Source organism: Enoplosus armatus, chromosome 1, assembly GCF_043641665.1.
Source record: "Enoplosus armatus isolate fEnoArm2 chromosome 1, fEnoArm2.hap1, whole genome shotgun sequence".
Classification (NCBI taxonomy): Eukaryota; Metazoa; Chordata; class Actinopteri; order Centrarchiformes; family Enoplosidae; genus Enoplosus; species Enoplosus armatus.
The window spans coordinates 26058991-26072058 of NC_092180.1; the positions used below are offsets into that span (position 1 = coordinate 26058991).

General features: G+C 44.2%; 1 protein-coding gene across 1 annotated transcript in view; it reads left to right on the forward strand.

Moving 5' to 3' along the window:
• Window positions 1-4484: 4484 nt before the first annotated feature.
• Window positions 4485-13068, forward strand: part of adamts18 (ADAM metallopeptidase with thrombospondin type 1 motif, 18) — a 50829-nt gene continuing 42245 nt past the window's right edge. The window contains exons 1-3 of the mRNA XM_070902555.1: window positions 4485-4586; window positions 4921-4993; window positions 6039-6352. Of these exons, the coding sequence (XP_070758656.1) occupies window positions 4485-4586; window positions 4921-4993; window positions 6039-6352 (489 nt within the window). The remainder of the gene's footprint in view (window positions 4587-4920; window positions 4994-6038; window positions 6353-13068) is intronic.

Below are 13068 nucleotides of genomic sequence, written 5' to 3' on the forward strand. Positions count from 1 at the left end.
ATTTCCCAGCAACCTCAAATCACAGACACTTACACTAACACTTAGCACACCAACTACAGGGCCACCAAAACTGCATCTTACATCCAACTATAAAGGAATCTCTGTCTATGTACGTGTGTGTGTGTGTGTGTCTGTCCTTCGATTATCTCAACAACCGCTCATCTGATTGACTCCACACTTGGCGGGTGTATTGCTGAGGACCCAGGGGAGTGCAGTGTCTACGGGACTTTCCCAGCATGCCTTACTACTACCACTGTAGCGTGCACCAAAGAGAAAGTGACATTTTTACAGCCTCTCTATGTTCTTTCAATTGTTTTTCAGGATGGAAGAACACATCAGTCCCATCTGGTGCAGTTTGTAGAAGTAGCCCTTAAAGCCAAACCAACGTTCAGTAACACAGTGCCGCACCTGCTATGGTTTTCAGAAGATTTAATGCGTGAGTGTGGTTACTTTGCAGCCAGCACCCTAATGACACCATCATCGCATGTGTCTTGGATATATTTATATTTACACGCATATCTTGGTAATATTTCCCACTTCAAATGTATTTTTGTATGCATTTCATTATATCTGATGGCCTATAGAGTAAATTGGATAATGAGAAGGAATACCAAAGGCAAGTCCATAATGTAGGAGCAAGACTGCATGACGCAGTTACAACAAAGGTCACCTTGAAGTACAGTGTGTCAAATCAACACAAATTGAGTGTAACTGATAAACTTCCTTTATCATCTGGTAAATCAGCAATTTCCCCTTTGCAATAATGGTGTATACATAGCATGACAGAACAAAGAGGGAGAAAAGAGAAAGCATGAGAAAAGTATTTAACTTACTTACATTGATGCATTGGCTCAGGCCTGAAAACATGCAGGCCTTCAGTGCTTTGTTGTCATACTTTTTTTGACATTCAAAATTTGATAAAAGCTGATGAATTCCATGTAGGACCTATATTAGGTCTATAGGAACCCTTATTAAGCAGCGTTAAGCTAGCTATGTGTTTACACGGAGACACAGTTACGGTTCTCACTCCTCATGCCTAAACCTAACCAACCAAACCAACGAACACAAGCCAATCAGAGGCAGAGTCGGGCGGGTCTTCGTGGAATACCAGTGGGGCAAAAAAAAACCCAAGCATTTGGGGTGCGTATAGACTCACCAGGAGGTGGTGGTACGCAATAAGAGTACCGGCCTATTTCAGGCACTGCTTTGGAGTTGTTGGAAGGCACCTTAGACAGTGGAGCTGAGTAACATCAAGTAATGTAACGAGTAACATAACAAATTACTTCTGCCGTTGGTTTATCAGTCAGCAATAAGTAATGAATACTTTATGTATTTTTCAAGCATCTCGCCCAACACTGCCGCCAAAAATGTTCCTCTGATTATGTCTGTTGCATGTTTTGGCATGCTATGAGGAATGCAAATCTTTTTTGAGATGCTTTCAGCAACTGTTTGCATGTTACTACAATGAGATGCATAGCAGGTCCATTCAGGGGAGGGATTCAGGAGTTAAACAATGCAGAGTGGCCCACCTCAGTTGGCATCAGGTTGCTGAGGCGGAACACAAGACCATTGATCAAAAAAAAATCAAGCAACCTAAATCGCACTTGCACTTGAATATATATATATATGTTATTTTGGTGCATCTTGCTGTAATATTTTTCTTTTCTTTCACCTTTTGCTCTCTGTCTTGAGTACATTACTGTCAAAATCTGGGCGGATATCTGCTTTCTCTCGACAGGTCAGGTCAAGGTAGGACTGTACTACTTTCGGGAGGGCTGCTCATTTACTCCCCAACTTTACACTTGGTTGAGTCAGCTCAGCCCGCAACAAAACTCAATATCGCTAGCCCTCAGTCGCAACCCAAAATGGTAACAGTCCACCGAGACTTTTCCGGTTCTTCTCCCCCTGGAGCCTAGATTGGCTGTCTGGTGTGATCAAACTCTTTCCTGATAGAACTGTTCTTCCAGTGTGCTGGCAAAGCCGGGGCTGTGTGGGGGTGTCACTGTGTGTAGATTGCACATTGTGGGGTGCTCTCCAAGTCTGCGTTTCACAGGGGCTTGCATTGGAGAAAAGCATTATCAGGATCAATAAATGCATAGGATTTTCCCTGCGATACTGTTACATTTCACCAAGATACTAAGAAACCGTCAAAGCAAAGTGTCACTGCACCCGTTCTAATATTGTAGGACTAATAATTTAAATGATAAAAAAAAAAATGCCATGAAGGGTGATTTGGCCAGTATACTCTAAACACACAATCAAGTAGCACAGACATTCATAAGCCCCATGAGAATATGGAGGGGTTATTAAGGTGATGTTTTATTTCTGCCAGAAAAGCTGGCAAGAGCTGTGACAAGCCCTATTATGCTCGGCGGAGTGTGAATATCTGTGTAGCGAGCTGGCTGTACTCCTCAGCTGTGTGTCTGTCGGTGCATTCCAGCAACGTATCCAGGTGTTTGCCAGCCACCAGGATGGAAAAGGGCTACTGCAGGACCACCTGTCCGCAACTATTAGCATTAGACACACGCTTTAACAGTACGAGCCGGTGAAGAGTGCGCAACCTGTCACTTCAACATGATATTTAATTATATGATATGTTTAAAAACCTTTTTGGCTAGTTTAATTGACTAGTCGTTAACACTGCTACAAGCAGGCATAATGCTACCTTCAAATGCTGTCAGAAACATTTCAATTTTAAGGTGCGTGTCCACGCAATTACGAAAAACATTAAATGTCAAACTACCACAGAACACTTTCTAATGGCATTGCAACACATACAGAACACTATAAGCCCGACATAAAACATCCTTAATCCTTGTTTTCATTAAGCTAAGGTCTGTATTTGTTTTATATCATGCGCATTTGTCCTCATTTGTTCTTGTTTTGGCGCAGGTTTTATTTACATGCATTGTTATTTTGCTTTTGTTGGTATGTTGATACAATGTGATGAAAGCATAATGTTATTTTGTAACCCTAAGAGAAAACATTTTGCTGACAGTTCCACATTTTCAGATGAAACAGCGCCCAATATGGTCTGACATGCTTCAGGGAAGCCTGCAAATGATCATGTTTCTCTACAGTGGGTACGCATTGAGCCTCAAGCAGCATTCAGGAAACATGCATCCTTTCTTGTTTGTGCATCTTAGTTGCCTTATGTGCAGTCCAACCACAACAAATAAAAACTCTGCAATACAAAGAAGGCTTGCAGGAGATTTGCATCTGTGTTGTGAGAATAAGTCTGATGGTGAGAGCAATCTTTTTTTTTTGGTCAGTCTGTATTTGCCTTATAATAAGCATGAAACCGTGTCATTTCAATATGATGGGTAGAATGAGTAATAGTTACTGTGGTATCAAAATACCAGCGGGCGAATAAAAGCCATAAGCTGTGTCTATTTTGTCCAGAATTTGTAAAAACCAGATCAGCTTTGAAGAGGCTGAGGAAAAAGTACGCGCTGAAATCATTCTGTGCATTGCGTTTGTGTTGAGTTAAGGAATGTAAGCATTGCAAGTTTAGGTTTGAGATGCCTCTGAACTTCTGGGCCAAAACACAACATTTCCTTGTTATAGCACCACCATCTGGCCGATCGGTGTAGTTTTTGTTGCCTGAAATTGGAAAATACACAATTGACTGATAATAAAATCCTCTTAATCTTGAACAGTATATTGTATTTTATACACTTCTTAAAATCACCAGTAACTAGGCTACAGCACTCAGACAAATGTAGTGGAGTAAAAAGTAAAATATTTCCCTCTGAAACGTAGTAAAGTATTAAGTAGCAGAAAATTGAAATGGACAAGTGAAAGTACCCCAGGACAGGAGCAGAAGAGACAGAAGAGTGAAGAAAATTCAGTCGATCGTGTATTATTGTCTGTATTTTCTGTATTCTGCTCGTTACACTTTTGTAAATAAAGCTAAATAATACACACGCGCCGGTGCCTTCATTCTGCCGCTTAAAATTGGCTTTGACAGAAGCACTGGCCTGCTCACGAAACTTCCAAACGTAGAAATTTACGAGCGGCACCTGAAGGCAGCAGCAGTCCCGCCGCTGCCAGGAGGAGAACGTCTTTTTCTTCCCTTTTATCTGCGCGTGGTAAATGATGCTGCGCGCTGATTGGCTGCCGGCCGCTGATTTGTGCTCCATCCCGCAGACCGACTCTCACAGAGCCGGGCTGAGTGCTCAGTCAGCGCTCCTGCCGGTGCTCTCCAACACCGCTACCTGCCGCTCCTCCTCCTCCTCACACACACACACACACACACACATACGCACACACACACACACACACACTCATGAGTGAGCGTTTCGTCTGCGCGCACCACCGGCTGCCGCAACCTGCCGACTTCACCTGCGGGAGCGAAGCGGGGAACAGAAGCACTTAACGATGCGTGCGTATTGCATTATGCGACACCGCAGGTTATTACTACTTCTGCGCTCTCTCAGGAGGTAACCGGGGGGGGGAGAGGTGTAAGCTTGCATGCCATCACCATGGATTGCCTTTTTCTTCTGATATGGACTTTACCCATCCCGCTGGTCGGCTGCACCTCAGTCAAGCTCCTGTCCACCCTCCTGTCCTGGAACATCATCAAGGCATGTGGCACTTCATTAAACACGCACACCCTTGAATCCACCAGCAGGCAGTCTAGTTTGGGACCAAAACAGACAAACGTTTGTCTCTTTTCAGCATGATTTATGTCAACAGCAAGCCGGTGTCTGCGCTGCTTGTGGTGAAAAGTAAGACAAACGCTTGTCATCCCAAAATTAAACTCAAGTGCAACTCATGTTTCAACAGAGGAGCTCCATTCATCACCTGTTGGCTTCCACCTCTTCCAGTGCTTCCAACCTGTTGCTACCTGTCCACTTGTGTGTTTTTTTTTTTGTTTTTTTTAATTATTTCTTCTTCTTTCTTTTTTTTTTTTTGCAGACGCTGCACATTTACTGCTCCCACACCGTTTCGGCCAGCTATTCTTCCAGCGACGGCCACGGATTAAATCATGGTGAGTGCTTGCCTATTGACATCTTTGGGTGTTTTCTTCCAGCTGGCACCATGCCACGTTTGCAGACAGAGAGTGTGTGGGAAAAGAGATGTATGTGGCAGTGATGGGTTCAGTTGTTGGTCCTGTGGTTCCCAAAGATGGTCTTGAATGAAACAATTAGGAATGCTACACACAGTTCCTTACAGTTCCTTCTGTAGTAAAACATTTTAGGAAGCCCCGCTTAGGTCTTTGTAATGTGCTGACTCTGCTGCAGTGACAGGCCAATGAGTGCAGTGCACACTCAGGGATTCCATGTCGGCTGCTTTGACCTGCAGCAACCGAGGAAACAAGTTGAGATGATCGACATACTTTGATTCTCTGAGGAAAGAGGGCTGTGAGGAAAGCATGTGTGTGTGTGTGTGTGTGTGTGTGTGTGTGTGTGTGGGGGGGGGGGGTCATATGCTTTGTATAAGGCTGAAAAAGAGAGGGAACAAAAAAAACGTGGAATTGGAACTTCTGCTGTTACACTACACTGCTCGACTGTAATATATAGTGCATGAAATCTGAACATCATATATTTACAACCTCTGGTTCTAAAGCATTGGCCCATATCTGACATGCATGGAAGTATAATGTCGGCGTTATGGCTTTTGTTAAAAGCCATCTGTGATCCATATGAAGTGCTGCGCTCTCGACAGCCGAGCGTCAAACCTTTTTCGTTTGATATCTTGAATATCAAAAGTAGTTGACATGCGGCAAATGTTAGTGCAGAAATATACAGCTTTCTTTTAAAAGGGGTAAAACTGTAAAACATTGTCACCACCGACACTAGCTTTACAGTAATAAAACCAGAATGCAAAGCAATCGGCAGATGTGCTTTGAGTAGATGCAACTTTCTTACTGACATACGTTTAGTATGCTGTCATTGTCACTCTCTACACTGAAGCAGAGGAGGGGATGAAACATGAAGTTAGAAAAATCACAGAATAATAAGCAGAAGCATCTGATTATTTGATGTTGGCACTTTCATGTGACTTCCTTTCCCGTCCCTCTCTTCCATCCTCAGACTACGTGTTTGTGACCCCGGTGGAGGTGGACTCTGAGGGAGGATACCTGACCCACGATGTGACCAGGCGAAGCCATCGCAGCAGGAGATCCCTCTCTTCTTCCCTGCACTACCGGCTCTCTGCGTTTGGGCGGGACATGCACCTGGACCTGCATCCGTCCTCCGTGGTCGGCCCCGGGTTCACCGTGCAGACGCTCGGCCCGGATGGCGTCGCCACAGTGACGGGGGACGTGGGGTTTCACAACTGCCTGTATCAGGGAATTATCCGCAACCTGTCGGCCTCCTCTGCAGCCATATCGACGTGCTCAGGACTGGTAAGTGTCTGCCAGCAACTTCTTGGTTCTTGAGGCGTTGCAAGCTTTTGTCATGTGAAAAAAAAATAAATCTACGCTCATTTTATGTTTGACTTTAAATTGATGACATGGTTATCTCCTTAAAGAGATTACGTGGTTTGAGAGAAGTCCCTTGGGTTGAGGAAACATTTCCAAACCAGTTTAAATGATCTCAAACCTACTAATAGGAATGTTTTTCATTTTCCGAAAAGGTTTCGGGGACCTTTTCGGAAACAAAAGGCTTTCACCCAACGTATTCCGTGCTCCACCCCTACCTCAAGCGCCACGCCTTTATGCCCTAAAAGCCTTCTGTCCTCTAATGACCCGATTGCTTTGGCGCATCGGTGTCTGCTGATGAATTCAGACCGTGGTAATATTATGCGTGAACTGTAACATGACATCATTGCCCATGAGTGCAAGCATCAATTTCTAGTGCTTTGTCAGGCACTTCTTTGAACACTGGGAGGAGTGGAAAGAAGAGACCGAAAGGATAAAAGGAGGAGAGAAGTGTTACACTGCTGACTGTACAGCACATGAAGAATGCTATAATTCACTTGAACTGTTTATTGTAAAGCCAGCACACATGACAAACACACCCCGACATATTGAAGACTAGGTCGCATTTGTCCTCCACTCTACATGTGTAATTGTCACGTCAAGTGGCGCACTGGTTGTGTTGCCTTGTGGAAAAGTGCCCTCATCACGTTTTTCCATGTCCCTTGCCTTTGTTTATGCATTTATTTGTGTGTATGCTGCTATTTCCAGTTTTCAACTTCATGTCTGTGTGTGCATGTCTGTGAGTCAGGAGGGGTTTATCCCCATTAGAAACCTAAGTGCTCTGCATGCTGCTGGGCACATTGTGGTCCCTATACGCAAACCTCAGGAGCAAAGTCAAAACATCATTTTTTAAACCTGTTATCCATTCTTCTGCCGCCAGGCTTTATGCTAACCTAGCTGAACATGTTGTGACTCCAGCTCCGTACTTAAATTAGATTGATACTGATGTTCTATGTCTCAGAGTTAAAACAATGAGGAATATTTTTCCAAAAGTCTTGATACGTGCAGACGTGACTTTATGTCAAGTATTATGTTATGTTTCAGCTTTAGGTATGGACTTTGATTGATTTGTGTGAACTCTTCACATTCAAGATAGAGATACTTTTCCTTAAAACACAAGGACGCTGTAATTACAAGACCCTTGCAAGGTTTATGAGGTGCCTGGACCCTCTGGCCCACCGGCACACATTCCTTGACACATCCCACTCCAGCCTGGACCAGATGGACACACTACACCTCCATAAAAGCCATACCTCCATTTATCATCCAGCCTTCATACCTCCTCTTACCTCCTCTTCCTGAGCTTGCCCTGCTCTTTTGTCCTCTGTTTGCCCTGCCTCTACATCTCCCCTTGTTTGCAGCAATTAAAGCCAGGGTGAAGTTTGAGCCGCCTGGCTGGCACTGCTAATCTTCGCATTGTCCCTTTCATTAGGCTAGCTCCCACTCACAATAAAGCACCACTGACCCGTTCTCTTAAAAGCGCTGCAAGAACACAATGTGATTGGGTCGTGATTTCATATGAATGGGCCGGGACGAACACTTTGATCTATTTTTTACTCCTCCCAAGCTTTTGCCTAGTTTTGTTTTTGCAACCCCAGGGCCAGTTCACCCGGCCTGCTAAATGGACTCGTGTCTTTATATCTCCGGCAGATAAGCAACATCGTTACACGCTAGCGAAATGAAAGGTGAATGAATGAAGAGAGACAAAATGTCAAGTGCATCAAAAGGGAATTCCAGGCCTTTCCATCGTCTCGCTGTCTCTTTCTCTTAGCGCATCAGCCTGTGTGTGTGTGTTGTTGGACTGCTGTGAGGCTTAGAACAACGAGAGCAGTTGACCCCTGCTTTTCATCTAGGCCTCTACCCAGAATATTTGGATTAAGAACAAATGAGGAAAGAGCCATTCAAGCCTGCTCGACGCAGTGACAGGCTCGAGAAAGAGATTAAGGTGGGATTAAAAACAATGCTAAAGAGGAAGAAGTACCCCAAAAAAAAAAAAAATTCAGGGAACTCCAGGAAGACACAAGACAGAGAAAGACCAACAGGGTGAAATAATGAATGGGAAGTGAGCTGGGGCTGGGCTGGGAGCGCAGAGCTAGAGAGAGAAAGTAGTTGTGCAACAATAATGTGAATTCATTGTGAGGGGTGGAAGCTCCCAGGGAGGCTGTATGGTCTCTTTATAGAGAGTTGGAGAGATGGACTCTGTTTATGTCAAAGGGCTTTGGAGAAGAAATGGGGTGAGAGGGAGAAAGAAAAAGAGCTTCCTCGTACTTCATGTCATTGTCTCTTTTCACCAGAGCCGAGGGAAGCGGAGAAAAGCGGAAAGAAAGTGTCTGAAATAGGGGTTTTGAACTTTTTTTTCTTTTTTAATAGCAGCAGAGGTGTCAGCACCAGCTACCAAGCCCAGGTCTTTTTTAAGCATTCACCCCCCCGGCCCAGGCCAAGCAGATGGAAGTGAGATTCAGCAGTTTAAAATGAGGACCGGGGCGAGGTGGTATTAAGAGCAGGGCGGGATGGATGGATGACTGGCAAAGAGGGATTTTCTACTGTAAATCCCCTTTAATTGAACATGGTGTTATTTGTTGGTTTTTAATTACTCTCTCCATGTCCTTATGAAGCAGCACGCTCATGTTTCTCACTGAAATGAAGTTGTCTGTCTCTTTTGCATGAGAGATGAAAGGATGCAGCTTCAGATGTAATGCTCTCTGATTTGAAAGAAGAAGTGGAGGGCGGGGGGGGGTTCTTCCCTCTTTCTTCTTTTGAGGGTTTCTCATCTGAGGTCGCGTTGCTGATTGACCCCAATCCTCTATTTGGGTGGGGTGGGGTGGATGGTGGGTGTCAATCTGGGTTCTCACAAGTTCTTACTATGCAGCGCAAGTTCAGAGCTGCTCGCCACTCGTGTGAATGCAGGGGAGAGAAGTGATTTACTGCTCCCCCCTGTCCTTCCAGCCCCTTCCCAGGATAGGATTCTTCTCTCTGGGGTGACGAGGGCAGATCCGAGACCTGCACTGCCAGGCCTGTGCTGGTGCTTGTGAGAAAAGTAGTCCCACTATATATCCTCAGAATATAATCAGAAATGTGACATTTTTGTGAATAAATGAATGAATGGCAAATAAGCCAAAACAGAATATAGTGAAAATACACACTTGTAGTTATCTAAGGGTCCAAAATTCGGAGTATTCTGAATATGGATGTTTTTTCCTATCAATTAACCTGTCAATATTTTTGGGATTAATTGCATAATTGTTTTGGCTACAAAATGTCAAAAAATAGAAAAAATAAATCACAATTCCTGTGCGATGAAGACGACATCTGTTCAATTAACAATGATGAAACAGACAAAAGAAGCAAGTCATCAGATGGGAGAAGGGACTTGTACTTGACAAATAACTCAGTTATACAGTAGGGATTCATTTTCAGTCCGCTAAGCCTTTCAGCCAAGAGTGTGCTATGTTAGGATATGTTGAATACGTTTTATACGAGAGTGGATTCAATTTTCTCTTTTTGATTTTGTTGCCAGTTAGTTATATAGCCACATCTAAGAATGAAATCAGTCGATCAGGTTTATTTGTCTCATGTACTCATATGAGGTACAACCACAGTGAAATGTAATCCCGCCAGGCTTTAAGAAATACACTTGCTGCAACATTTTTGAAGTTGCCCAGTTCGACTCCTTTAAAAGACACCTTAGATCATTACTGATGACTTGGCACGTCTTCATTACTGAAACATTTGAGTGTTGGACAGACCCCACGTCAGGCCGGCTGTGTCAGGTTGCCGGCCGTGATCTTTACAGTGACCTTTCCCAAGCCCTTGCAGGCCAGGTCAGGGACAGGTTAGGCTGTATGGAAACTGAGCGCTTTGGCTCCGAGTGACCAATAGGTGCAGCTCAGCGGATCAGATTTCCTCTACCTGTGGCACTTTCCAAGTCCTCAGGTTGATACACCAAGCGTAGTGTCATTTGATGACTCTTCAGGGTAGTAAAGTGGAGGCGGTCCGTCTCGCCTGAAATAATGATCGCCTTCACACAGTATGTATTTACATTAAGCTTCAACGAAAATGAAGCAGAGGCGCTAATTCACACAGCAGAGACCACGTTTATAATCAGTTATTCTGACTGTTTAGACCTTCGTCTAGAAACTAAATTGATCATGAGACGAGAAGCATCTGTCTGATACGGACTGATTTGGCTCGGCAGGCGACGTTGATTGACTGATCTCATCGTATGTTTGAACGGAAAGACAGAAACAAAGAGAAAACAAACACGTTGTCTTTGGATTCTGCAGATTTCGCAGACTTGCTGGTTGAATTGTGAAATCCTTTGCCCACCAGCCACCACTGCCTTCTGGTGTGCTTTGTGGCAAAGTGTCCCAGTTTCCTCTCCTAGTCAGTTGCCTCTGTTTACATGTCTATAATAACATGTCTTTAATCCTTGTGAGCTTCTAATAATGAATGAATAAAACTCTTAGTCAACATTACAAACTAAAGACGTTTGTGATGACTTTTTTTTTTTTTTTTTACCACGGTTCGCCTTCGGGTGAGCTTGGGAGACGTCTTGGGTGTGCGTTGGGAGTTGGCCTAATGACCCAGCAACCCCCATGTATCACAGTTTATAGCTTAAATGTGTGTTTGCACACCCATGTGTGAGGGACCAAACACTAGGGAAAGTGTCAATACACGCCTCCTCTTTTCTGTCCTTCAGCCTCCTTCATCTTTTCCGGCAGCTCAGATCAAACCTGTCTGATGGCCTTTGTTGACGCGATGCTGAGTGTTGTGGCAACCACCGGTGACTGTTCTAAGAGGGGAGCTCAACCTAGTACCTCTGTCTGTCCCGACCAGGAATGGGGCTCCCTGTGGTGTGAAAAAAGGCGTTTGCTCTTTTTCCCGGACCTTGTTGTTGATGCTGGATGTACTGCAGCCTCTGGAGGGCTTCGTGGTTGTAGAACACATCACTATGTGAATATATGAGATGTTGAGCTCCATTACTTGTTGGGAAAATGTGACATCCTTTCTTGCAAAACTGTTGCTGGCATCAAAGCCTCATAAGTTCTTTGGTTATTTTGTGAAATTAAATATGTATTTCAGGAATAATTGATGATTTAAAAGTCAGTTCTACTCCAAAAGTGCTGTATGGGATTTTGAAATGACATTCAAATAGCTGAAAAAGTGTCCGTAAACTACATCTGGAAAATAACATTTTTTGGGCCAAAAGGAATACATTTAAACACTCACTTGCTCTGTTTGAATATTTAACATGTGTAGATGTTGTAATCCCATTAGACTCCTTGTGGAGCTGAGACAATATATGATTACTCATCCGCAGGGCTGGGAATGGAGACAACATATGATGTGTGTGTGTGTTTGTCAGTGTGCTCCAAATCCCTTAGGCTTTTGCAGAGTTAAAATGACACTTGAATGACCGATTTCCAGCCCGCGCTTGGGCCATTTGTACCTGTCTGTTTTCTGTAAAGGCCAACAAATTGGAACGTCTCCCCACTACAATGTGCCTCTCTGGCTTGGCCATAATTCAGCGACTGGGCTGGGCCACAGAGGAGCTCAGAGCTTGGCGCTACAAGAGGAGAGTGGCCCGGAGCCGTTCCCTGGTGGTCTGGACGCTGACAGTGATGTAGTGCCCACTGTTAGATGCCAGCAGGAGAGGGGGGTCACGCTCTCAGCATGGGTGTGGGATGTTGTGTGTGTGTGTGTGAAAGGGAGAGAAAGAAACAGAAAGTCTGCGTGCGCGTGTGTGTATGTGTGTGTACTTGTACGTCCTCTCTAGTCTGTGCAAGGTCTTTCTCACGCAAGACTAATGGCTGGTGTGGAAGTCTTCAAGTGGATGCTGCAACTCCTACAAACAGAGCCCATACATCAAATATGACCCACTATTGTCACCACTGCACTCCATCCACTGGTGCTGTGGTAAAACAGTCCATGCTTACACTAAACCTGGTAGGTTTTTTTTATACCAATATATTTTCTTGTCTTTTTATGTATTGTTTTTGTTGGCTTGAATACAAGTTAAGTTTAATGGACCTAGTCCTCAACAGGGTGTATAGCAACCTTTCAGCCCCAACCATCACATTATTGTAGAATCCATGTGGTCTGCATTTCAGTTAGCCATAGAGAAAAATCCTGTTCTTTGAATAAAGTGTTTCAGACTGTCAGGTGAGTTGTGGTGTTGAACTAGACGAGCAGTTGCTGTTGTCGCTGGAGGTTTTGGTGCCTCAAGTCAATAATGAGTTCTCAACTTGGGCGAGTTGAGCAAGCACATCAGTATTAGCAGTCGTTGGAACAATAGGTCAATGAACAGGCTACAGAACAGTAAATATTTCCTGGTGTGTGAGAATAAGTGTGAGAATGTAATCGGAAAACATGGAAGAGAGAGAGAGAGAGAGAGAGATAATAAGAGATAATCTATCAATCTGTTGCATCTGTGGTTTAGAACTTGATCCAGATCTTGGTCTCACTCATCACATCTGTTTTTCTGAAATTACATTCCCTCCATCGGAGCAAACACTAATGGGAATGGTGCAGTAAGCAGAAACCATGAATAGTAGCCAAAGAAGGGAACATGAGGAATGTGGAGAGAACAGTTTTCGGAGCATTTGGGGCTGTGCCCACTTTCACACCTGTTCACACCTGGA